Source organism: Dermacentor silvarum, chromosome 2 (genome assembly GCF_013339745.2).
Source record: "Dermacentor silvarum isolate Dsil-2018 chromosome 2, BIME_Dsil_1.4, whole genome shotgun sequence".
Taxonomy (NCBI): domain Eukaryota; kingdom Metazoa; phylum Arthropoda; class Arachnida; order Ixodida; family Ixodidae; genus Dermacentor; species Dermacentor silvarum.
In genome coordinates this window covers 134588575-134614640 of record NC_051155.1, presented here as the reverse complement: position 1 = coordinate 134614640, position 26066 = coordinate 134588575, and the positions used below count along the sequence as shown (strand labels likewise).

The following is a 26066-nucleotide window of genomic DNA, read 5'->3' as shown; positions in this document are numbered from 1 at the left end:
CTACGATTATGTGCTGTCCAAGATATGAAAGTTCCTTTTAAGAGAAAGCTTTAAAACGTGAGCATATTTTTGAGCTCGTTGTTGAGTTTCGCAACGTTGGGGCCGTCCACAGCGAGAGAAGTGTGAGAGGTGCCAGGAGATGCTTTCCATTGGTGGAACCGCACGTGTACACGTCACAGAGAAAAAGAAACCGATTACAATTACAAATGCGTGATTCAAAACTTATTTATTACAATGAACAACTACTGTCCCAGCGAAGCTATTGAGCAACTAATTGAAGGTAATCGATACTTTTACATTCGTTTCCCACAAATTCTAATACGAGGGCGACTCAGAAAGTCTTCGCGCCTATTTTTAATTAACCAAAATATGGTACATACAGGTAATTACAAATATACGCACTTTTCTACGTACCTTACGTTATTTTTTCACTTAGTCCCCTCCCCGATTAAGACATTTGTCCCATCGCAGCACTAAATTTGAGATGCCCCTGCAGTAGAATTCGTCCGGCTGACTGGAACCAACGCTCAATGTCATCCAAATCTTCACGGCCTTTTGAACTCAAAACACCACCACCTCACCCTTATCAAAGCAAGACACCTTTCCCCATACGTAGGCTGCATTTCCCTGTGTATTTCCATGGGCGTTCGACGCTTGCTCCATAGAAAACGAGTCACGCATCGGTGCTCGTACGCCGTGAACGTGTGAAGCACAACCGCCATCTTCAACTGACAGCAGCGCCATGCCGTGGAGCACGATCCAAGAAAGGTCGATCGTTTGGAATGAATATGTTGACTACACATTTACAGCCCCAATATGGCTAAAAAATAGGTGCAAAGACTTCCTCGTTCGTCCTCATATTATTGAAAAAAAAAGACAGTAGACAGAACAAGCCGGCCTGGCTCTCTCAGTGCCTGCCGAGCAGTCTTTCACTGGCACTTTGTCTTGAATTACAATTGCTGTTAACAATCCTCGTTGGCCATCTGCCCTCCCTTTTTTTGTGATGACGCCACTAGTGACACTAAAAATATGCTTTATGAGCGCTCTAGACGAAATGATGGTGTTGTAATATGCAAACAACTTGCGCAGCAGATTCGGATTACTCAGTGCTTAGATACTCGCGTCTGGATCATGTATGAAACGCAGCACTCCAGTTTCGCTAGGGCTCGAAGACGAGGCTTGCACTATGGCCAATGAAAAACTGATACGATTTTAGGATCATTTCATTTATCAAACAAGCCATGTTACCACGGAAGCTGTGGATGCTGATCGCCATAGGAACAATGAAAGTAACCACAAGAAAGCTCACATGACGGTCCCGGTTGTGTAACGCGAATATTTCAGTGTTACCTATTGTCTGAGCTAGAAGTATTGGCTCCAGAGATTTCGACCTCGAATGAACCGCTTGGCGGTCTGATGGTCCTGCTTCTGCCATAATATTTCAGTGTCTCTTTATTTCTTTTAATGTATTTCCTTCTTATCTATTATTCGCCCTCTCCATAAGCAGGGTAGTCAAACAGGTACGTGTTTGGTTAACTTCCCTGCATTTCTCTCTTGGTTTCTCTCTCTCTCTCTCTCTCTGAGTGAAAGAGGTGTTTTATAGCGTTCTCGTTTAAACTGCTACGCTGTTCTTCGACGCTTGAGCGCTCGCCGGTTTTAAAAGTATGCACTGTCACTGCCGAAGGCGGTATGACGGCGTCAGCTTGATGATTCTGAAATGATGAGGACAGTATAACCACGAAAGCGGGGCGATTGGGGAATTGAGGCAATAGGATGACGACGAGGCAATGATGACATGGGCGTGATGAGGGCGAGGGTGTGATGGCGCCTGCACGCAAACGACGACGTGACGACAACGGTATGACAACGAATGCATGACGACGATTGTATGACGATGATGGCACGACTGCGACGTCATAATCACATTTATTGGCGACAGCATCTTTAAGACCCAATGAAGAAGGAATGACGTCGATGGAATGATGAAGGCTCCATGACGACGATGGCATGACGGCAACTGAATGACGAAGAGTGCATGACGATGATACCGGGAGGACGACGGCGTGACGAAGACTGTATGAGGAGAAACGGATGACGAAGACTATCGGAAGACAATGGCGTGAGGTAGCGTGACGAAGAGTGTATAGAGTGACGAAGAGTGATAGCGTGACGAAGGAGTGCACACTTCCTATACTGATAGGAAGTGTGCACTGCACTTTCTCCGGTGTCGGCCCGCCACTGCTGACCGCGCAAATGGTGCTAAACTGTGCAACATGCTAAGCTGACATTTTGAAAGGTTTGCCCCGCTTTAATTCTTTCTCCTCAGGGCCTCAATAAAGTTCGTACTCACTCACTGAAAGGTTTGTAGGTATACGGTAATGACATATGCGTTGACCACATAGGAATAGTACATTATGGTATGTCTCGACAAGAGACGTGCCGCGCACTTCGATTCTCGTCATACCGACTCATACAGTTGTTTTCATACAGTCGTCGTCACGCGATCTCACGCAATACGGAGTAAATGATATTAGCTTTATCAGCTGTGTAAACTTGTACATGCAGCAGCACCGGCAACATGCAGAACTGTTGTCGACGCCGTCGGCGTTTTGCCCGCGTTCGCTCAAAACGCGTGCGGCGTTGGTGACTGTTGCTGGAGCCTCTGATATAAATAGGCACTTGGTGCCGCAGCTAAACGTCGCCTCCCTTCCCTCCCCCAAGGCCTCTCGCGCGTCGGGAGAAGGCGCGTTTGCTCTACATATATGATGATTGTAAAGGAGGAAAGAGACGCCTACTTCTGCAGCCCTTAAGCGAGCACGGCGCAGAACGCGCGTTTGTTCTCTGCCGTGCGTTCACTCCCCGTGAAAGCGCGCGCCCCTCGCGCCCTTTCACTCGCACATACAGCGTTCGGCGCGCGGCGACGCCCACGACCACTCCCCCAGCGAGGCCTGGCTCGCAGGGAGACCTCGCTCCTTCTCGGCTCCGCATCGGCTGCAGGGACGGCAGCACGCAGCTACGACTGGGACGAGCGACGTCCCGGCCTGCAGCTCCTGCGGGGAGCCGGAGACGATCGAACATCTCTGCTGGCCTGCCCGGCGTACTCCAGCAGCGGGCCCACTCCTGCAGGAGTTCCGCGCCGGGCCTCCCCTGTGACAAGGAGGACGATCTCTCTTCCCCGGCCGGAACACACTTTCTGCACTTCTGAGGGCTCGTGAGTTCCTTGACTCGTCAGGGCTCTCCGCACGCCTCTAAGGACATTTCTACAAGCGGGAAGGCCTCACGGCCTCCCACTCCCACCCCGGGCCTGACCGGCCTGGCACAACACCCCCGCAGACTCTGCAGCACACCAAGGCCTTCCATCTCGGCCTGATACGTGCCGCCTATGCCTGCCGGTTTTGCTTCGCCCAGCCATGGCGTCTCCACTCTATCCCTTCTTTCGCTCCCACTTACCCCTCCCCGTTGGCGCTGAGCCGTGCTCCCTCAAGGGCTGCAGAAGATAGCGCCAACCTTTCCCTTTCCCTCAAGAACCACTTACCACCGGCGACGATTTCATCTCCATTGACGTCATACGGAACCTCACGGCGACGGCGACGGCGACGGCAGAAATCTGCTTTTGAGTGTCCATATAATTGCTATCGCAATAAAATGACACGGCGACCGCGTAGCGACACACTAAGCGTGACAATATTGCCGCAGAGATCTCTCCACGCGAAGTATCCTTGCAGGCGTCTCATCGCAACGCCGTTAGAAGAGCGCCAGCAACGCCTTGCGCATGGCGAGACAGCGCGTGTCTCTCGTGCACGCGAACGCGGCTGCGCGTGTGCTCAATCTTCGGACGTAGCTGACTGTGGAACGGGACGCTGTTTGCCAATTGTGTGTGTTCTAGTCTTAAGTTTCCGGGCACAAGTTCGCCCACAATAAACCACTTTGTTTAGTGCGCTTCATTCAAGAGGGCTACATGGCGCATGGCGCTGTCTCGCCATGCGCCAGGCGTTGCTGGCGCTCTTCTAACGGCGGTGCGATGAGACGCCTGGAAGGATACTTCGCGCGGAGAGATCTCTGCGGCAATATAACGTTTCGCTAGTTCCGTGGTGGTATCGTGGCTGATATGCGCTCACTGCAGTTGCCTTGCTGACTAAAGTGCTGATGGTGCTAATGGAAGTGTTTATTGCATAGCCCTTCCAGCGTGAAAAATGGCAGTGTCACATCAAAATTATCTCAAAGATAGGTTTCATTTTTTTCGTAATCTTTGAGAAAAAGTCACTGTTAAGGTTGATTACTCTGACCTACTGTGATTTTATCGAGCCCTAATGACGTTCCGTCCAGCACTAACGACGTTACTCGTCAACCTGCCGATTCGATTAAGATGCATGAAGTTGGGTTTTTTAGGCGGGATTCTGATGTAGTATTGCCTTAGTAAAGCAGCACACGAAAGCTGATTTGATATGCTGGTGTATGTCAGAAGAAATTATAAGTAAGTTCTGGCTCATCAACTCCTGCTTGAGGTGGTGGTAGACAGCACATCGATTAACATATAACGTGTTATTTCTAAGAAATAAATGGTGCAATATTGATTCAGCCACGAAGCTGTTGACGCTTAGTGCGCGTTTTTTTGTGGTTGTGACCTCAACACCGGGCTCATACCAAAGCGATGTCTAGCCAAGCTTGTCTGGTCTCGCTCCATCGCGTTCATCACATCAGATATAGGCTGAAACAACAAAACAAAGTCCTGAAAGTGCAACCAATACAAAATTTATACATTATTGAAAAAAATACTCTAAAATACTGATATTGAAGGTACAGAACTACTGAACAAACAAAAGCTACTAATTAGAACGGCTTCTATTTCTTGATGCCAAAGCTGCTTATTTGGTCGGAAGTACAGTTTCTCGGTTAAATTTGTATGCTCTATAGCCACTGTAACAAGGCCGAAAATACCGTGTTTTTTACAGCTGTTTGAAAATTTTGTTATATATGACCCGATTACGCGGCCATTTCATCACTGAAATATTGTGTTCTTGTCGTTTTTTTCCCTTGTCTACAGTGTGCGTTATGTGGACCTTGGAGACGCTCGCTGATGATGTTCCATCGATCTGCACAGAGCAACTCAAGACAACTGCGACAATGCCAGACAGGCCTATGACGAGGAAACCTGTGGCCCATTTGGCCAGTAGTTTGGCCTAATTCGAGATTACCTTTAACAAGCTGGTGCCTATAACTTTGAAGCGAAAAAGAAACACTGGATATAATTAAGCCTCTCAAATAAATGAGTAATTCATTTGGCTGTTCTAATCGAATCCATGCAATGTGCGGTGTCTCTTTTGCAATACTGGTACACAGGCATATGTTTTGGCAGACCGTTTGAAATGTACAATGATATATTTTCAGCCCTTTCACATCTGAACTTAAAGTATTACCCCATCATTGGTAGAAAAACGTATACCAACAGGTAATCCATTTATGCGCATTCTTTAATGTGCAAACTAGAGGAATATGATAATAGCTATCCCAGGGCATGTTCTGGTTTATCATTTCCCATAGGCCTTGAAGGTTCAGAAATAAAGTCGATTGCAGAACGTCGTCAAAACCTTGAGGAGACACATAATTGTCACTGTCTTAGACGTAGTTGATCTCCAGTACCATTTCGCCAGCTAACTTTCGTTTCTCGTAGACTGCATTGCTCAGACGACGTCAGAAATTCCCGAAGAAAGCTCGAACATAGGTATAACATGCTTACAGATTTTCTTCTTGTAGCGCAAAAAACACAGGGACGTAGAAGGAGAACGAAGACACACACACGCGCTAACTTCCAACAACGATTCATTTCCGCGACGGACGCCCCTTTTATACCCTCACTTTTTTCCACTCGCTTCACAAGCACGTGTCTACTGACACGGTACATAATAGTCTAATATACTTGCAGACTAAGGCAAGGCAACAGAGCACAAGGTAATATGGTAAAATTACACATTTGCAGACTAGGCAAAGAAAACTATTATGTTTAACGCATGCGCAGGAGTTACAATTCCTTCTTGGACAGTGACAGGGACGATTGGCTAACACAAGCATCGCCAAACTTTTCAATGTGATCACTTTCAATGATTAGACGAGTTATTTCGCATTTGCTGCTCCCGATAGTAACTGTGTCTTCGAAACGGGGCTCGCTGCATCCGCACTTGTGACAATGAATTGTGAGGAAGCCATCCGCCGCAGGCTTGTTAACTTTATTGGCATGTTCCCTAAGCCAATCATTGATGCATCTGCCGTTTTGTTCGATTTAACAAGATTTTTGCGCATTTTGATTGTTTAATCGTTTGTAACACCCCTTCACGCAATACTCACGTAATCCCCCTTCACGCAATACTCCACTTCGGAGCCTGTGAGACCTTGAATAAATAAATAAATAAATAAATAAATAAATAAATAAATAAATAAATAAATAAATAAATAAATAAATAAATAAATAAATAAATAAATAAATAAATAAATCCTTCCATATTGCAAAGGTATTCTGTAAATAACACAGTTCCTGCATTTAGCGTACCCTTTTCTGTGCTGCTTTTCGCACGCGTCCTTCATTGTACCATATGGTCTTGTTCTTGCACGCAAGCTGATAAGCTTATTTGGAGCTGAGAACACTATGTCGACCTTTCCACGACGTCCTATCTCCTTCAGGTTATGCGATAGGCGGTGAATGTATAGAATTACGGCGAAATTTTTCTTTTTACCTGACTCTGCGCTAGCTGTCGTCGAGGAACCATCCTCTCCTGACGGCGTTGCTCTGAACAAGGCTTCGGAAATTTTCACAATTACATGGTTTGGAAACCCAGCCTCAGTCAAACGCACTAACTCTTGCTGAAAACTGGTGGTCCATCAAATGAGGGCACGATTTCGTTAGAGCATTGCGCAAACTCATTTTCGCTATGCCCCTTTTAATAAGCTTAAATGAGCAGAACTGTGCGATAAAATAACCTTGCTAGCTCTAGGTTGATAACACCAGCAGATGTGATCGTCAAACAACACAATTTTTAGATCGAGAAAGCGGATATTCCTATCTATTGGCATTTAGAAGATCACATCCAGGAGACTATGATATTCACAGGTTGTGCTTGTAACACCCTCACATTCTTTTTGAAAGCACTGAGTGATGCAGTCAGGAACCAAAAGCAAATCATGAACACAACGGAACGCTCTGGAGACTAAGGTTCCCCTGAGTCTCTCTTCCAAGACTGTCTAATTCTGTAAGGTAGAGGTTACTGAGAACAGGTGCCAGTACAATTGTAGCTTCTGGGGCAGCTGGTGCAATTGTACCTTTCCTAACAGCATAAATAAAACAGACTGAACAAAAAGGAAGGACTACAGGACATGAGCGCTGATTCACGACAGCAAGTTTCTTGCTAGCATAAATAAGGGAACTGACGCATGCGCAAAGCAACAACCCCCCCCCCCCCCCGCCCAAAGAAAATACTAACAAACTGCAGTACATCATTAAGTCCCACCAGACGAGGTTGAAAGATAAGTCCCTATACACATCGATGAAGCGCATTTCTTTGCTGGTTAACGCTATTGACACCTCCGTTATGCAGTCGTCACCACTACTTAACTTAAGAGCATTTTTGCTATGCCTTACCCAGTCAGCAAAACCAGGCTGGCCCCAGCATGGCGATATCACGGCAAAAACCGGCGCAAGTATAGGCACGAAGCCGGCAGCGCTACTGGCGTCAGCAATGGCCTGGTGCGGGCATGCCACCAAAGGGCCTATTTCGGCCATCGAGTGGCAGCGCCAATACAGGCAGATAGCCGGCTCTGCCGCTTATTGCCATAGTAGTGTCCCACCTTGCCTACTGGCAGCGCCGGTATTTTTCAATAGCCGGCTCTGCCGCTTTTAGCCACTTTATTGTCCCGCATTACCCACTGGCATGGTATTATTGGCAGGTTGCGATATATGTAGGCAATGCCATTATTCCCTATGATTTTAAATCGAGGAAATTTTCCAAGGTAGTGCGATGCAACATGCCATGATCTACTATAAAATCAACAAATAATGATACATAGTTTCTTTAGTGGTCTTAAAATAGGTTAATACAGATTGTTGCTCGTATTCCCAGTCCTGCGGGCCACCTACGAAAGCTGTGTTTCTGACGGCACAGGGGGTTGAGGCAGGGCTCGCAGAAGAGGCTCTTAGCAGATGCTGAACGGGTTGAGCCGCTGCAGTGTAACGCCACATTCTGCCATTAACACAGTCGACGGCTTCTTCTTTCTGGGAGTCTACTTGCCAAAACCAGTTCTGCTTATGAAGCACGCTGTAGTGGAGGGCTCCGGATCAATTTTGACCACCTGGAGTTCTTTAACGTCCAATACAACGCAGGCACACCGGCGTTTGTGCATTGCGCCTCCATCGAAATACGGCCGCCGCGGCCGGGATACGATACCGCGACCTCGTGCTCAGTCGACGCGCCTGGCAGCCACATTTTTATGAAGTCTTGTGCTTGACTGATGTCGACCTGCTGCTTCTCACAGCCAGCATCGGCATACAATACATATAGATATACTGCCACAATAATGAAAGAATAGCAAAGGAAGGTTCAATTTAAAAGTAATACTTTCTTGAACCTAATCAGTAACTTCCACTACAACGTCACCAATGAGGATGGCCCAATTTTTTATTCTTCGTTACCGATCGTGCAACGCAGCAGCCCGCAGTAGCGATCCACCGGAAAGCGAGGAAAGTTGTTTCGCGTTAACATGCTTAAAATCGACATAAAAACTACACGCATGAAATACAGAGATTTTTTATACCATTTTATTTTCGGCTGACTATACAAGTACACAAGCACTACGTAGCATCCTAAACCTGCTGGGGTTTCTCCCGGTCCACCCCATTACACTTGACTGCATAACTCCTTGTCGTAGGCCGTAAATTCTACGTCGCAGTTATTTCGGAATTGCTCGGTACATTTACTTGGAACATTGTCTTTCACTTCGTCCGTTGCCCATAAAATGCACTCTGCAAAAAAAAAAATTGTTGTGGTTTAGGTTTGGTTAACCCTAGTTGATAGCGAAAGCTTCACTGCCCTGGCTAGGTCCATTGTCGAGCTGTGGCCGAAGTGTGGTTTCGCAATGATATACAGACATATTTGCAATGAATACAGTGTTTATTCATACTCAAGCTAAGTTTTCTAAAATTGGTGACCATATGGTTGGCCCTGCGTAAATGCACTTCTAAGAGCACTGCTCTCGCGTTTATGAGAAGTTTGCTGGGGCAGTACATATGCTATTTACATATATATTAGAATCGCAGTCAGACATTCTGAATTTAAAAGAAACAGTCCCTATGTTGACCGTACTTCTCTACTATGACATACAACTTCCTTACGTGGGTAGCCGTTATATGGCATCTCCAACACGGCGCAGGTCTGGTAGTCTGCGTAAATGGCTCTCGTTTCCACCTTTTGACCATCAGCTGTAAAAGTATGGCAGATATTTAGGCACATAGTACGTCTTTCCTTAATCGACACAAGTGATAAGATTGCGGCAAGCGTAGTTTCCGCAAGAAAATACAATGGAAAAATTTTTAGCCCATAAATAAGCAGCAGCAAACAAAAACAGGCAATTCTGAATAATTTCACTGAAGTCTCATAATTTACTAATTAGAGAAGTCGACTCAAATATGAAATGCGTGAAGAGGCCACTCATAGCAATACAACTTTGAAAAAGAATATGCACTTTTTTGGCCTGAACAGAATGTGCTTGCATATAACACTAGCACATAACATTGTTCCAGAGGCTCTCGACGTCAGTTGTGAGTGCATTGCTGCAATTTTTTATACCTTAACATGCGCATTTTGTTTTTGGCGTGAGGAGTGTTACTAGTGCAAAACATTTTCAGATTTCGTTTCCGAACTAATGCAACAATTGGCGATTGATGTTAACGTGTAGGCTTTACCTGTCTTATTTAACAGTTTTGTGCCTATGATTACTGTAGGACTTGGAATCACTTGTAATATTTGACATACATAAAAATTGACAAAAAATAAGATTCCTCCAATTCTGAGTATCGCAAATCTAATAACATAATTTCTCGACATGGTCACACCGATAAACATGGTTCACCATAGTATAGTTCACTAATGTGCAAACTTCGTGTCAAGCTGCATGTTAGCCATGCCTGCCGTATGTGTAAATGCGTGTGTGCATGTTACGCATATCCCTCCTCGAGAACACATACATAATGTACTGCGAAGTATTATTAGGTGAAGATTTGTGGTCTACTAGGTCAAAAGTTTGCAACACCTCTTGCAGGTTTCAACTAGCTCGATGGTATTTGCATTTTGTTCTAATGCAGCAGGTACAGTTCTGCACCTGTTCTGCACAGTATAAATAAGTTTTAAAAGGGATGTCGCACAGCAATGGTAAGTCCGCATCAGTGCTATATTGCGCTCGTGTTCACTATTGGAGTGATAGTTTAGCAATATAATTATACATTGTGTTATACATGCACACATTATAGCCTAAGTGACTATGTTCCAACACTTGCTTGTCTCTTAAGCAATTAATCTGCTGCAACATGTTTGGGATCGGGGCTATCATTCGCACCTCTAAAATTCTTTTAACGAATAGTTCCGCTTGAAACGAAAATATTTCAAAGTAGAATATGTCATCTGCCCTTTTAGCGTTTATTTGCATCTAGTATAAGAATTCTTTTTCATGTGACAGCAAGCTAGAGATATTCAATGAGCTCGAGATATTAAGTTTTTAAAACGATATGACTGCCTAATTGCGATTGACTTAGACTTACTATAACTTCAATCAATCAATAAATCAACTTTTATTTCCTTTGGATAGGAGGAGTACGGGACTAAAAGCTTGAACAGCTTGACGAGGTCCCGACCCCGGTACAGTTGGCAAAACAGTAGGATGACAGTCAGTCATGCACGAAGAGTTCACATAAATCGTCGAATATTACATAACATCGTGTAATACAAAATTTTGTAACAAAGCGCGGAACACTAGAGCTCATTTTCATAGGCTTGAAATCGCATGAACATAAAAAGCAGCGATCGACAAGAAGAGGGACAAAACATTCGAAAGGATGTACTGTTCCTGAAAATGTTCCTGAAAACAAATGGATTGGCCGAGTGTTTAATGAGGCAATCTTGATTGCACGAAGGATCGAAATCTTCATGGTTTAATAAGTTTAACAGGGAAGGTAGCTTGTAGGACAAAGATTGTTCATCATAAGTAGTTCTAGGGGTCGGTACAGTCCACATTTCTTTGTGCCTGGTTAGACGAACACTTTTGTTTACTTTTAACTTAGCAAGATTAATTATGGTATCGGTACCATACTTAGCAAAATCTTTATAACACAACATCAGCCTATAATTATATAAACAGAACACCTGGAAGAATTTCGAACTTTGCTAAAAGAAGTTTTGTAGAAGAAGCATAATGCACAGCAGCAATATGTCGTATGGCTCTTTTCTGCAGCAAATAGAGCTTGCGCAAATTTGTTACACCAGCAGTACACCACACTATGCTGCAGTACTGCAACAGAGAGGACACTAATGCATTGTAGATGATAATCTTCACTTTTGTAGGAAGAATACATCGCATACGTGCAAGGACACCAATGGCAGATGACATCTTTGAATGGAGGTTTTCAACATGTATATTCCATGTAAGGTGCTTTGAGAAATGTACTCCAAGGGTTTTAACAGAATCCACCATCTCTACCTGCTGAGAGCCCAGAAATAAATTCAGGTGCTTTGTCAGCGTTTTTTCTTTAGGCATGTACAAAATAACTTGTGTTTTTGAAGGGTTTATTTTTAAAGTATTCACTGAGGCCCAGGCATCTAGGTCAGATAGCGTTTTGTTAGCCATCGCTTCTATCTCTGTTTCCAAATTCCCTGTGATAAAAACTGTCGTGTCATCAGCATACGAGACGAATGTTGCGTTGTCTGTGCAGTGCACAATGTCATTTATGTAAATCAAAAATAAGAGCGGCCCTAGAATGCTTCCCTGTGGCACACCAACAACTACCGGCTTCCTTGCAGATGTTTCATTGTTTGTACCTACGAATTGTGCCCTATTTGAAAGATAGGATTCTAGAAGCGCATGCGCTGTTCCACGCACGCACACCATAGTTCTCTAATTTGGTAAGAAGGATGGTATGATCAATTAGGTCAAATGCCTTGGAAAAATCGGCGTATATGCCTAATTCCATTTGATTACGACTGAATGCACCTATAATTATTTATTTTTGAGTCAAGAGGGCTGTTTCGGTAGAGCGATGCTTCCTAAACCCATGTTGAAAATCTTGAAACAAATTGTGGTGATTAAAAAAATGATAGCAATCTGATATGCATTAATTTCTCAATACCTTTCGAAAACACTGGAATTATCGAAATAGGTCGATAGTTGTTTAGTGCCCCCTTATCACCGTGCTTGAAGACTGCAACAACACGTGAAGTCTGTATTTGTTTAGGAAATATGCCGGTAGATAATATTACGTTATAAATATGGGTAAGAACAGGGTATATAATATCAAGCACATACTTTATAGGGCGAATCTGGATACCATCGGCATCCAGGGACCGGCTGTTACTTAAATCACTGAAGCAAGAAAAGACTTCAGAGGGGCTAGTTGGGGAAATAAATAAATTGTTACTAAACGCGCGTACAGGCACGAACTGAGCTTAGCTGTTGAGGCCATCAGCGCCATTTATAATGGGAATATTTCATTAAACGCGTTTGGTATAGCATTTCCGGAAAGTTTCTGCCCGTTATGGCAGAAAACATCTGGAATAGCTGAAATAAAATTAGGCTTTAACAAAGCATTTGATTTGCGCCAGATTACATCACTTTTTTGATTGGCTGGGTCACTAAAACTTCCCACGAAATAAGCATCCTTAGCAGCCCTAAGCTGATTTGTGAGACTATTTCTATATTTCTTATAATCCTTGAGCAGGGATGGATCTCTCGATTTCACAAATCGAGCATACAGGGCATGTTTGTGCTTAACCATACCAAGGAGCTCAGGTGTTAGCCAAGGTTTTCGTGCTTTGGATGGCCGTGTCATTTTTTTTCATAGGGAAGTGTTCATGGTAAAAAGCTTTGAAAGTGGTCATAAAAGCAGTATGCGCAGAGTCACTATCTTCTGCCCGGTAAACGCTGTTCCAAGCTTCACGAGTAATAGCTTGATTAAATGCTTCAATATTTGTTTAGGTAATGGACTGATTAAAGACTGTTTTTTTAGTTTCTACCCAGGCAGTGAATTGTATTTACGAGTAATATAATACCCACATGATAACTAATGTCAGTGTACACCACGTCGGCCTCTAATGAATCAGTATTAATGTTTGAAATGAATACATCTAATAGGGATGCGCCTTCAATAGTCACGGGCGTTGCAGTGTAGATATTGAGTTGGAAAAACCATAAGTTGTGATGAGAGACTGTAAATCCTTTTGTAGTGGGGAAGACGAAAGCATGTTTACATTGACGCCACCGCCTAAGATTAGATTGATTTTCTCTTCTAATGTATAACTGAAAAGTTTTTCAAGAAACACAAGAAATCGGGTTGCGCCACCTGATGGTGGTCTTTACACAACGGAAAACATATTATTATGACTCTGCATTGTTAACACCTCGTAGTAGGAAGTTATATCAGTGAATTCATCTACGGGCTTAGCCACATTATCGTCCCTGAGCAAAAGCGCGACACCACCTCCACGCTTATCATGACGACTTCGGAAAAACTATTGATAGCCAGGAGGCTGAAACATGTGCGATGTGGGCGTCAACCAAGTTTCAGTTAGCATTATTGCTGTAAATGGTACTCCGAAAGTGTCAATTAGCAAGGTCACGTCGTCTATTTCATTTGGAAGTGATCAAACATATTGATGAAAAAACGTCAATTCCGGCTTTTTAACTGACCGTAATGGTTTTATTTCGGATGGAACATAACCCATTATCAAGCCAAGTGAAACATGGTTAGACCCAATTACCAATTTTAGACAGGTCCCTTGCGCTTCCAAGGACACAGACCCGGTTAACCACCGTTTATCTCGACTTGATGCGACAACCATCGCTCCAAAGAAGTTTCAATTTTTTTTCTCTCTTCAGAGCCAATGCCTGGGCAAAAAGGTGCTTATTGTCGGCCGTCAAGTGTTCATTGATTAAAACTGGAGTGGCTGGGGTCTGAGAGAGATCAAGGTCTGCCGTAGTTAACCTAGCCTTTCTAGCTTTGCTGATAAAATCAGCCTTCTTTGTTCTCAGGCAAAATCGGGCTATTATGTTTTTGTCTTTCTTGGCGGGTACACGGTGAATGACGTCAATACCTGCAGGGGTCACTGGACACCCAATCTTGTCTCCTATTTTCTGCAAAATGGCATTGCAGTCCTCCTCTTACGTGCACGGTATGCCCTTAATCTCGATCTTATTGATTCGAGAATACTGCTCCAAATCTGCGAGACTTTTGGCTAAGTGCTCATTTTCTTGCTTTATAGCTTTGTTGTCCAATGCTAGCGCTTCCTGATCTTCTTTCATTTTTTTCGTACAGGGAGTTGAACATCTCTAGGCTTTTGCGCATTTCAACCACTTCTTTTCGAAGTACGTCAACCTCGCACGACAATTCTGAATTCGTGACCATAGAATGCTTGTGGTAGGCATGTGCTCAATGTCTTTTTTATATTTGCCGTATTGGTTTTTAAAGGTATTACAAAAGCAAGCCCCTGTGTAGCTTCTGCAATATGTTACGATACTTTGAAAGCTGACTTTTGTTCAAAGTTAACTCTCGACATATTTTCCAGAAGTGCCTTTTATTCTTTATCTAGACGATATTGATTCTTGTTTATTTTTATTTACCTTTCACTAATTTTCTAAGCTATGATTGCATTTCCATACATTCCCTACCCAAATACCACTTTCTACAAGCTCCACTAACTTTATGCGCTTGCTGACAGCTTCTGTGTTCCTGCTAAGGTGGTAACTTGTTGTGTGCACCCCAGTAACGAACGTTAACCGCAGGTATATCATCACAGAATAATGCACAGAACAGTGCCGTTCCATTATGCAATATGTTTCGCGTGCAGTTGTATTACTTCCACACGCATTCAAGTGATGTATTTTATTGTTACCATCGTCCACAGTGAAGAATGCCTTGTCGGGTGCGTCTCCTTCCTGGAAGTGAAAGGTGATGTTCTTTCTGAAATGGTCATTAGAAAACGTGAGCACTTCAGAAATCGATTGAAAAAAAGCAAGACCAGTTTCCTGTTGTGGTTTTCATCATTTAAATAAAGCGGTGGATGTTATCGGTTGTTGATACATTTGATGTTTTCCACCAATTCATCATTAGCTTTCATCAGTAATTTCCGGTGGAAAAAGTATGGTTACGTCTGCCATGCTTCTCATTCTACAATTGAGTGATTTGTAATTTAGAATTGCTGCCACCTTTGATTCTAGTGAGTGCATTGTCACAATATACAGGGTGATCATGTTTTATTGAATTTTAAAGATAGCCTGTTGCAGACACCATAATTCTAGATCTTGACCTGGATTATTTATTGAGGTGGACATTACTTGTTCGGGAAATGTAAACACATATTCAGCTAATGAACAAAATTTTGTAATTATTTTTAATTAATTACCTTTAAATAATTGGTAAATTGGATTTACAATTTACGAATTGTAGTCGATGAGTTTGCTATGACGATTCCATTTGGAATTAATTTTCAGAATGAAATCAGTTTGGAGATCATCATAATCAGCCTGGTATTATGTCCACTACAAGACGAAGGCCTCTCCCTGCGATCTCCAATTACCCCTGTATTGTGCCACCTGAATACAATTTCCATCTGCAAATTTTCTTATTTCATCACCCCACCTAGTTTTCTGCTGTCATCGACTGCACTTCCCTTCTATTGGCACCTATTATGTAACTGTAATAGCCCACTGGTTATTTACTCTAGTTTTCTGCCGTCCTCGACTGCGCTTCCCTTCTCTTGGTATCCATTCTGTAACACTAATGGTTCACCGGTTATCCATCCTACGCATTACATGGCTGCCCAGCTCCAATTCTTTCTCTTAATGTCGACTGGAATATCCGCTATGCCCGTTTGCTCTCTGATCCACACCGCTCTCTTCCTGCCTGTTAAAGTTAATCGTAACATTTTTGTTCCGTCGCTCTGTGTGCGGCCCATAACTAGTTCTCGACCTTCTTTGTTAACCTCCAAGTTTCTGCTCCATATGTTAGCCCGGTAGAACGCAATGATTGTACGCTTTTCTTTTCAGCGACAGTGGTAAGCTCCCAGTCAGGATTTGGCAATCCCTGCCGAATGCACTCTAACCCATTTTTATTCTTCTGTAAATTTCTTTCTCATGATCAGGGTCCCCTGTGAGTAATTGACCTAGATAAACGTACTCTGGTGATTCTGAATGGTGATTCTGAATTCTTGCTTTCTTGACAGGCCGCTGAACATTATCTTTGTCTTCTACATATTAATCTTCAACGCCACTCTTACGCTTTCTCGGTTAAGGTCCTGAATCATTTGTTGTAATTCGTCTTCAGTGTTGCTCAACAAGACAATGTGATCTGCTAACCAAAGGTTGCCGAGATATTCGCCATTGATCCTCACTCCTAAGACTTCCCAGTCTAGTAGCTTGAATACTTCTTCTTAGCATGCACTGAATAGCATGGGAGAGAAGTGTGTCTCCTTGCCTGACCCCTTTATTGGTAGGTAATTTTCTTCTTTTCTTTTGGAGAACCAATGTAGCTGTGGAATCTGTAGACAGTTACGAAGATATTCACGTGTGCCTCCTAGCTGTACTCTGATTACGCAGTGCTTCTTTGACTGCTGGCATCTCTACTGAATCAAATGCCTTTTCATAATCTATAAAAGCCATATAGAGGGGTTTATTGTGCTCCGGATATTTCTCGATTACCTGAATGATTAAGTGTAAGTGAACCATTGTAGAGTATCCCTTGGTGAAGCCAGCCTGTTCTCTTGGTTGATTCAAGTCAAGTGTTGCCCTGATTCTATTCGAAATTATATTGGTGAATATTTTATACAGTACTGAAAGCAAGCTAATGGGTCGATAAGCTTGGAGACCTGCGCCATCAAACATGTCCTAAAATGCACTGTTGTTTCATTTAATTCTCTAACAAGATGATCTTTTATGCATTGAAGTACAAAAGTAACTGGAACGCTCATGTATTTTGTTCCAAAACTTGGGAAATAATGTCTCGAAACTGGTGTCATCCTGGAAACTTATTTAAAGTGGTTGCGTCCTGCAAGCTCATCGGCTATAACTTGTAAATTGAAATATGGGCCGCAAAGTAAATAATTAAGAAGTTAATCCTTGAACCTTTTTAATTAGTTGAATATGTGTGTTGATTTCTCGGGCTAGTAATGTCCGCCTCTTCGAGTCATCCAGCTTAAGGACAGGAATAATGGTATCTGCCCCAGGCTATATTATAAAATTCCATAAAACTTGAAAATTATCACCCTGCATGCCAGAGAGTCCTGCTGTTCGAACAAATTGTTAATCTACACTTTTCATTATGTTGTGCTCACCACAGAAAAAAAAAGTTGTAGCTAAACATAAAAAGGAACAACTTATATAACATTGTGAAAGAGAAAAAATTGTAATTGACCCAGACTGTAGCAAGAACCTACAATGGAAAGCCATACGGGTTTCTGAAAGAAAACCTCTCATTTGAAGGAACATTTGTTCTGGTGCGGAATTCGAACCAGGGAATAACGCCTTTCCGTGGCGGTCGCTCTAGCGTCTCAGCTAACCAAGAGGCTAGCATATAGCAGCGTAAGGGCGAATTCAACGAAAAATGAAAGCCTAGAGGACACTGAGCTAAAATAAATAAATGCTTGATTTTCCCTAAGGTATTCCAGCTTGAATTATACACAGTGGTTGTCACCGCAACATAAAGAGCTGAATGCGTCTAATGAATTACCTAATTGTTGAAATAATTTTAATTATCCATCTTTGAAATACCTAAAGTATTTAAAACTTGCTTATGCGTATGCTTAAAACTTGCTTGCGTATGCTTATGAAATAGTTATTTCATTAATAATTTGAAAATAATTGTACTGTTGGTTGCATTACTTAACTGAGTTATTGAGTAATTAGGTAAATATTTATTGACTTATTACTCGAGCTATATCAAATATATTGTTGATCCTGTGATTTTTAGAAATGAAGTAGCCAGTTTCTTTACAAAATATTCACGTATTGTTTGTGATATCTGCGTACGAAGGAGCAGGTTTTGATGAATAAATTATTTTTTTCACGTGTGACACGTAATTGTCACAATTGCACGAGCATTCCTCAGTCGTTATCTTTGCATTTCCAAGAAGCTATCTAACGGACCCTGGCGCGGCCAGGATGCCGTCGATGCAGGGACGTGTTAGCATTGACGTGTTAGCGAATAAAAAGCAGATTCTTAAGCGCAATATATGCAAAGCCTCGTAGCGCATGGGAAGTGGTGAATGACGCAACAGCCCATGCCCTGGTGGCGTCATTTCGTGGCTTTCGACATCAAGTGCCGCAGCCATAAGTCCTCCCCCATCTTCTATAGTCCACTATAACTGAACGTGGCAAATCAGTTCTGCGGAAGCCCGTAAGGTGGCGGAAGGAACATGTAATGTTATAAGTGAAACGGCTAGATGTATAGGCTATTGCTAGCGGCAATAATGTATCCGAGAAATAAAGTATTCAATGTATCAACAAGGTTTGTCAATGTCAACTAAAAATACTGAGTTCGACACATAATGCTCAGCACAATATGATAATTCGATAATTACTAACAGTAGTGGCGGACATTGTAATTGCGGTCATGATCATAAAATAACTAATTTCTCTATATCATATGTACGAAATAAATTTGTTGTTGTTAATGCTAGTAAACATCATATGATAAAATTGCTAAATTGAAGCTATTCACCAGATCAGGCACATTATTCACTGGAAACTTTGCCTAGCAATATTTGAGAAAGAACGCAGACCCAAAGATGCGGTGGAAGTTAAAACTTTTGGAATAGAACTGCGGTAAAGCTAGTTTAAATATATATATATATAATTTTGATAGTTAGTGACGGTGATGTAGCGCAGCTTTGAAAATATCGTTATGATTTATGTGTTGGCGCATTCGGTCCTGTATTTCCTAAATACCAAAAATTTCGTGAACTTTGATGATTATTACTGAAGACTCGCCGGTCAACCAGTGAATTTCTGCTGCGAGCCACAACTTTGTTACACGAGACAACTTGGATCGAGTTACTTTACTCAAATCTAAAGGTTCATTTATAGTCCGATTTGGTGTCTGCGCCGGCAAGTCTGTCGTAAACGGCGCCCATCGGCGCGTCCCGGCGGCACGAACGTTGATATAGAACATGATCTATCTCGTACTGTGCTCCAACATTTGCTTTCCCCAGTGTGCTACCTCAAAGATAATTTTAACAGCAATGTTTGCGCTCAGCAGAACGCGAATAGCGCTGCGGGAATGCGGCGGTGGAAGCAGCAACATCGGCGCTGGCGCACAGCATGATGGTAGGTAAAACACATTATATATAACACAGCGCGCACATCCACCCATTTTGAAGGAGTGCATATGCTACCTGCCCATTCGCCGCTGCGTTCTCGGCGTTGGTCGAGTTAAGGCGAAGTTTGGATATAAAACGGTGAACTTCCAAAGCGCGAAGCGCAGAACACTTGACAGGGCCGGTCGTCGCTGGCGTGCGGACTACGTTGGACAATCAACGAGTCTTGTTAATTTCAGACAGTGACCCCTGAAACGTTGGGTACTAATTCCCTACGCAACAACTTATTAGTGTTTCCCCCATTTTCTGTTTATCAATAAGAAAGCTTCGCCGTTGAAGAATTTCTTCTTCCCGGTATTGGGCTAGGTACCACCACAGCTATGTTATACAATGGATCTACGAGTGTGCTGACGAGGGCCGGCATCCACAAAAAGCTGTTATGCTAGAATTGTTCATAAAAGAAAAAAAAAAGCCTCAGCAAACTTATACAGTGATTAAGATTGGTTGACCTCATTGCAGACGTGATAGATAACTCTACAATACAGTAGGCTCAAGTTCATTCGGTGCTACGATCTTGTAATTGTGTAATCTATTTAATTCATTTTAATCTATTTCATTCTTTAGGCGTCCATATAAATTCATCTAACTCACGATTTTCAAGCGCATTTCATCTGTTATATTGTTTCCAGTAAGTTCTACATATATAGATGCTGCAGCGTTGTGGTCAGTAAGCCGCTGAAGGCGTATTGCACAGCACTCATGGTAAGGGATCGACGTTTTTAGTGGTCGGCCTTTTGTCAATTGTCTGCTCGGGCGATCACTCAGTCTTCTTTGTTTAAACGTTCATAACTCACTTCACATGGCCCTTCAGACCCTTTAGAACCCAGACATAATCAGCAGTCGGTCCATCCTTATCAAATTTTGTTCGGATGGCGGTCAGACAATCGAGATCTCCATCGCTGTCAGTGTCGAGTATGGCGACGCCGTAGGGGTGCTTCTCAAAAACCTGTAAAATGGTACAGTGGCTTTGAAATGAACGCAAATGAATATATAAGAGGCCAAATGAAAACCACTAGACGATCATGCCTTGGGAACGGTTTAGGGGAGACAAGTATCCCATAGGCTATAGGAATTGTAATATTGATGGTTTCACCTTCCACCCCCTAAATGTTTGCTTGTTTTAGAAGCTCGGGAGCAAAGATGTAAAACATCCAACCGCAGATATCATATTCACTTCAATATGGCAAGAGAAACTTATCTGTGTTTATTCTGTACGAACACTACCGTAGAATAACGCTTTATGGTGATCGAATAAAATACTAGGACAAACAAATATCTCTATACTGCACCGTCAGACATTAGAGTGAAGTAAATTATGGTCCGTCTTATTAATAACAGCCTTCTTACGGCCAACTAGGACACTGAAGGCACGTACAATTTGCCTCAGCTATTGCTTGTTTTCCACTTTCACCGATTGCTTCACCTCTGGTCTGTATGCTTTAGCGTCGCAATGAGTCAAATGACGCATTACGGGCAACGTACCGCTGCTACACGAAGGCGAGCGTAAGTGACGCGTGTGCAGTTGATATACATGGACGTCTGTCTTTTATGGCACTAGCAATTAGCGACATTACGTTTATGAAAAAGCAAACCGGAAGTAGGCCTCAGGCAACCGGAAGTTGAGGTGTCTCCGAAACCATGAGAATAATAAAAACCCATCTAAAAGGTGGTAATGGTTCAAGTTAAGAGTTGTATATGATAGATATGATATGGGAGCATAAGTTTAGTTAAGGAAGGGGCCAATTACATGTCAGATCTTTCAAATCATTATGATGATTAACTGTCATCATCAGCAATGGCTCGAGCGTCATCGACTTCTTCCACAGGGGGCTGGTGGGCGCCCCTCAGCGCAACCGCGCGAACGCGCTCGTGCCAATGCTCACGCATTCGTCGTCGCCGTCTTCTTCCACAGCTGGCCCCGTTGCCGCTCATCATTCCAGCGTAGAATGTCACTTCTCTTCTGTCGTCGTAATGGGGAGGCCACGTTCACAGGGGGTATGAGCCATTCATTATGCGTGCTTTAACGAGCACTCCGCGGGAGCGTTACGACACGTCGTCAGTTGCTCCTCTGGGTGTTGTAGAAGAAGGACGTGCGTTAACCTAAGGTCTAGGGACTAGCGCCATTAAAGACACTTAAAGGCAACATTAATGTCGCCTAAAGTTTTTATTGAAAGACATTTATTGGGATCGATGCTCGGGTTTCTTGGTGCGTCGGGTCAGATAGCTTTGTTTATTTGGGCTGCAAACTAGTGCTATGAAGCCGAAGCCAGTTCTGAGTAATAAACACTCAAGCACAACCTAAATGACGTACACTTGGTGTCGGCTTATAGGCGTCTCTTAACCATACATAACTTCTAATAGAATGGCGCATGATTTGAAATGGCTTCTTTGGTATGACTAAATTTCTTCTATGCGTGTGACACTTCTCTTACCCGCCGCGGTGGCTCAGTTAGCTAAGGCATTGCGCCGCTGAGCACGAGATCGTGGGATTGAATCCCGGCCGCGGCGGCCGTATTTCGATAAAGGCGAAATGCAAAAACGCCCGTGTGCTTGCGTTGTAGTGCACGTTAAAAAACCTCAGGTCGTCAAAACTATTCCGGAGCCCTCCACTACGGTGTGCCTGATAATCTGAACTGGTTTTGGCACGTAAAACTCCAGAAAGAAGAATACAACTATGAAATATATGTTGCAGTTACTATTATTATAGTTATTTAATATATTACTTGTCTTGTACGACTGTGTACTTTCCAACGTTCATAGGCGCTGACTACGGGGGGGGGGGGGAGGGGGGGAGACTCCGGGGCTTGAGCTCCCGCCGAAGTTTTCCGGAGGGGGTGAGCAGAGCGTCCCCCACCCAGCGATGACGAAGCGTACGCCCCCCCCCCCTTACTCCCCCCCCCCCCCCCCCCGCCTGAAGTGTCATTACCAGATCTCTGTTACCCACATCATGTCAGGTTTCTTTTGAGTTGCCTTGATCTACCTTTTTCTCATTTAATATTCTACTGTGGCGAAAAACTTACTGTATCATTGTTGGCGCGGACATGCACGGCTTTTAATTCATACTTTCGCTTTATTTCTGCAAATTCTAACCATAGGAGCAAAAGCCCATTAGAAGCACCAGCAGCCGCCACCTCATCCTTATTTTTTCACTTCAACATTTTCTTTAACTTTCACGATGAACACCGTTCACAGCCACAATATGTTTAAATATATACACAGGACAAACTTTATTATATTTTTTAAAGAGAAGGAGGTAGCCAACTAACAGTGGTTTCTAATGGTATGGATAGCCTACGCTTAGAGAACGAATATGTTGCTGTACGTTCACATCACTTCAAATTTTTTTGAGTGCTTTTTTGACCTTAAATATACCTGCAGACTTCAGTGACCCCTTCGGGAGAGTCTTTTATCAACGGGGTGAGAAGTGCACGTAATTATATGTGTGTCAGTATTGCTTCTCTTTCCTGTAGGCAATGCTAAAGACTCATGGAAAAAGAACTCTTCTATTTATTTACAACATTTATTAGGGATGGAAACATCGCGACTTGCATGCGGAGGTAATAAATATATATATAATTCACTCAGTAACCAAAATGAGGCCAAGCCGGATTCACTCGACATCAGAATCAGTAGAAGTCATGCGCAGCTGCGCTAATACTGGGACTCAGACTAATAAAAAATAAACGAGGGAAAAAAGAAAGGAAGAAAGGACGAGAGGGTGGTACGAGGGGACTCAGACTGTGAAATTGAACTGTCTCCTACTATGAGGGCTTGTAAATACTCATTTAAGGACATCAGTTCAGTGAACAATTCTTCCAGGTCACACGAAGCTTCTTAAGTGCAACTGTTATTAAAGGTTATGTATACATATGTAACGCAGGAGACATGGCGGCTATGCGGAGCTCTGTTTATTTGGAACGTCGTCTTTCTCCTTCACCGCTACTGCACCGCACCGTCCTTGTGCGGTTTGTCACACACTTCTCCCTCCCCCCGAGAGAGTCGTAGGTGTAGGGGTGGACGATATCGTCTTAATCTCTCCACATGAACAATTTCAGTCTGGCGACCGAGTGGGGCCAGGCTGCGGTCGATCTCGTAATTTACAGCAGAGATTTTGCGTATGATCGTATACGGTCCTTCCATTATTGCACTGAGTTTACCGCGGTTGGGGTGCCAGGGTATCTCGTATAGAACACATTCCTCCAGTTGAAGCTCTGAGGGAAGAAATTTCTTGTCATATATGAGCTTGTTTTTCTCGTGATATGCCAAGGAATTGCCGACCGCGTTTGCGCGAGCTTCCTGCAGGCTCTCGGTAACGTTGGAGAGGAGCTGGGGGTAAGATGGTGTTCCATACATAAGGAAGTAGGGTGGGTAGCCCGTGACCTCGTGGGGTGTTTTGTTGTACTCGTCGACAACGTCAGAGAGGAGACGCGTCCATGGTTTTCGAGTTTCGTCGTTCAGCTTGAAGCGGAGGCGAGTGATTATGGACTGATTAGTGCAATCATTTAAGCCATACACTGTGGGCGTTGTGAGCTTGTATAAAGCTGATGAATATTGTTGTGTTTGAGGAATTGCTTGAATTTGCCAGCGGTGAATCCTGTGACGCGGTAGGAAAGGAACTTCCGATGCTTTCCAGCCATGAAAATACTATTCAGGCAGGTAATTTAGGGGTCGCAGGTCTCATTTCTATGTGCAAAAGGCCAGACATAACGGGTGGCGTGGTCAACGGCCAAGTGAATGAATCTTTTGGAGGACCCGTAGTCGGCAAAACCTCCGATAGTGTCCATGGCCAGAAGATCAAATGGTTGCTCCGCGGGTGGTGATGACTCTAAGAAACAAAAACGTTTGGTTTTCGTCTTCTTGCAGCGCTGGCAAGTATCGCAGTGTCGAACATATTCCGAAACGTCGGTGACGATGTCAGGCCAATAATATTATGGAGAGAGAAGTCGCAATGTCTTCTTTACTCCGACATGACCGAAAGCGTCATGAGCCTTCCGAAGAAGAGAAGACCGGAGTGCAAAAGGAATGTAGACTTTTCGTATCCCTCTGCGTGTCAGCTATTGTCATTCCATTCTCAATGGTATGCTTGCAAGGTGGTTTGTCATGGTGGTGCTCTCGCAGTTGTTCAGCAGATAGGAGCTGAATAATAGGGTTTCTAGACAGTGCATCGGCTTCGATGTTGTTAATGCCCTTGTGGTGCTTGATGTTTACGTCGTACATGGAGAGCTTTAAGGACCATCGGAACAGACGGCCTCGATGATTTTTGATGTTCTTAAGCCATTGCAAAGCCGCGTGATCGGTGATCACAGTGAAAGGTTTTCCATGTAGATAACAATGCCACTTATCGATGGCATCAATAATTGCTAAACATTCAAGTTCTGTGATGGCGTAATTCTTTTCATGCTTTAGCAGCTTGCGTGAATGATATGCAACTGGATGCTCTCGACCTTCATCATCAGCCTGCTTCAAGACGGCGCCGATTCCTTTGTTGGACGCATCGCAGTAGAGCACACAAGGCTTGGTGGCATCGTAGATGGCAAGGATGGGTTCTTACGTTACAAATTTTTAAGCTGAGTGAAAGCCAGTTCACAGTCACGGTTCCAATTCCAGGTGGTGTCATTGCTGAGTAGGCGTGTCAGCGGATGAGCAATTTCAGTGGAGCGGGCGATGTACCGATGGTTAACATTGACGGTGCCGAGAAAACGCTGTAACTCCTTAGGGCGTGATGGCGTGGGAAACCGCAGGATTGCCTCACCGTTGCTTTGTTTCGGAGTGACTGTGCCATTTGAAACCCTGTGTCCCAGGTACTCAATGGAAGTTTGTGCGAACTGACATTTCTTTCATTTCAGTTTAACGAATTCGCTTCGAAAAGCGTTTAGAACGGCATCTAGATGCTTCAAATGGTCTGGGAACGTGTCAGAATAGAGTAGAATGTCATCGAAGTAGTTCGTGACGTGCGTCAAGTGGCGTTTAGTCAAGATGGACTTGACAGCCCGTTCAAAAGTGGCAGGAGCGTTCCGGAGACCAAAAGGCATGACAAGCCATTCGTAGTGACCGGCACGTGTGACAAAGGCCGTTTTCGGGATGTCTTCCGGATGCATCCTCACGTGCCAGTAACCTGACGTTATGTCTAACGTCGAGAAGTACGTCGATTTCCCGAGAGAGTCAAGAATGTCGTCCATGCGAGTGATGGGTTGACAGTCGGGGACCGTCACTGCGTTTAGCTTGCGGTAATCTATGCAGAAACGCGTGCGTCCTTGCGCCGGCGCAGCGTACACTGACGTAGACAGTAGAGCACTGCACGGGCCGGTTTTTTCAGCCCGGCCCGGGCCCGTTTTTACGTTGGGCTGCCCGCCCGAGCCCGACCAAAAGTTTTATGGCGAGACCCGGGCCCGGCCAGGGCCCGAAAATAATCTACGTTACCCGCCTGGCCCGGCCCGCCACCCCTTTGCCTTA

At 43.8% G+C, this 26066-nt stretch overlaps 2 protein-coding genes across 2 annotated transcripts in view; one reads left to right on the top strand and one right to left on the bottom strand.

The window, feature by feature from the left end:
- LOC125943156 (uncharacterized) overlaps window positions 1-5449 on the top strand; it is a 33804-nt gene extending 28355 nt beyond the window's left edge. Inside the window, exon 5 of the mRNA XM_049661622.1 lies at window positions 5045-5449. Coding sequence (XP_049517579.1) covers window positions 5045-5184 — 140 coding nt within the window. The 3' untranslated portion in view covers window positions 5185-5449. The remainder of the gene's footprint in view (window positions 1-5044) is intronic.
- A 3325-nt stretch (window positions 5450-8774) lies between these two features.
- LOC119441791 (uncharacterized) overlaps window positions 8775-26066 on the bottom strand; it is a 98787-nt gene continuing 81495 nt past the window's right edge. Inside the window, exons 2-5 of the mRNA XM_049661625.1 lie at window positions 20408-20559; window positions 15138-15205; window positions 9377-9463; window positions 8775-9007 (exon numbers count right to left, since the gene is read on the bottom strand). Of these exons, the coding sequence (XP_049517582.1) occupies window positions 8883-9007; window positions 9377-9463; window positions 15138-15205; window positions 20408-20559 (432 nt within the window). The 3' untranslated portion in view covers window positions 8775-8882. The remainder of the gene's footprint in view (window positions 9008-9376; window positions 9464-15137; window positions 15206-20407; window positions 20560-26066) is intronic.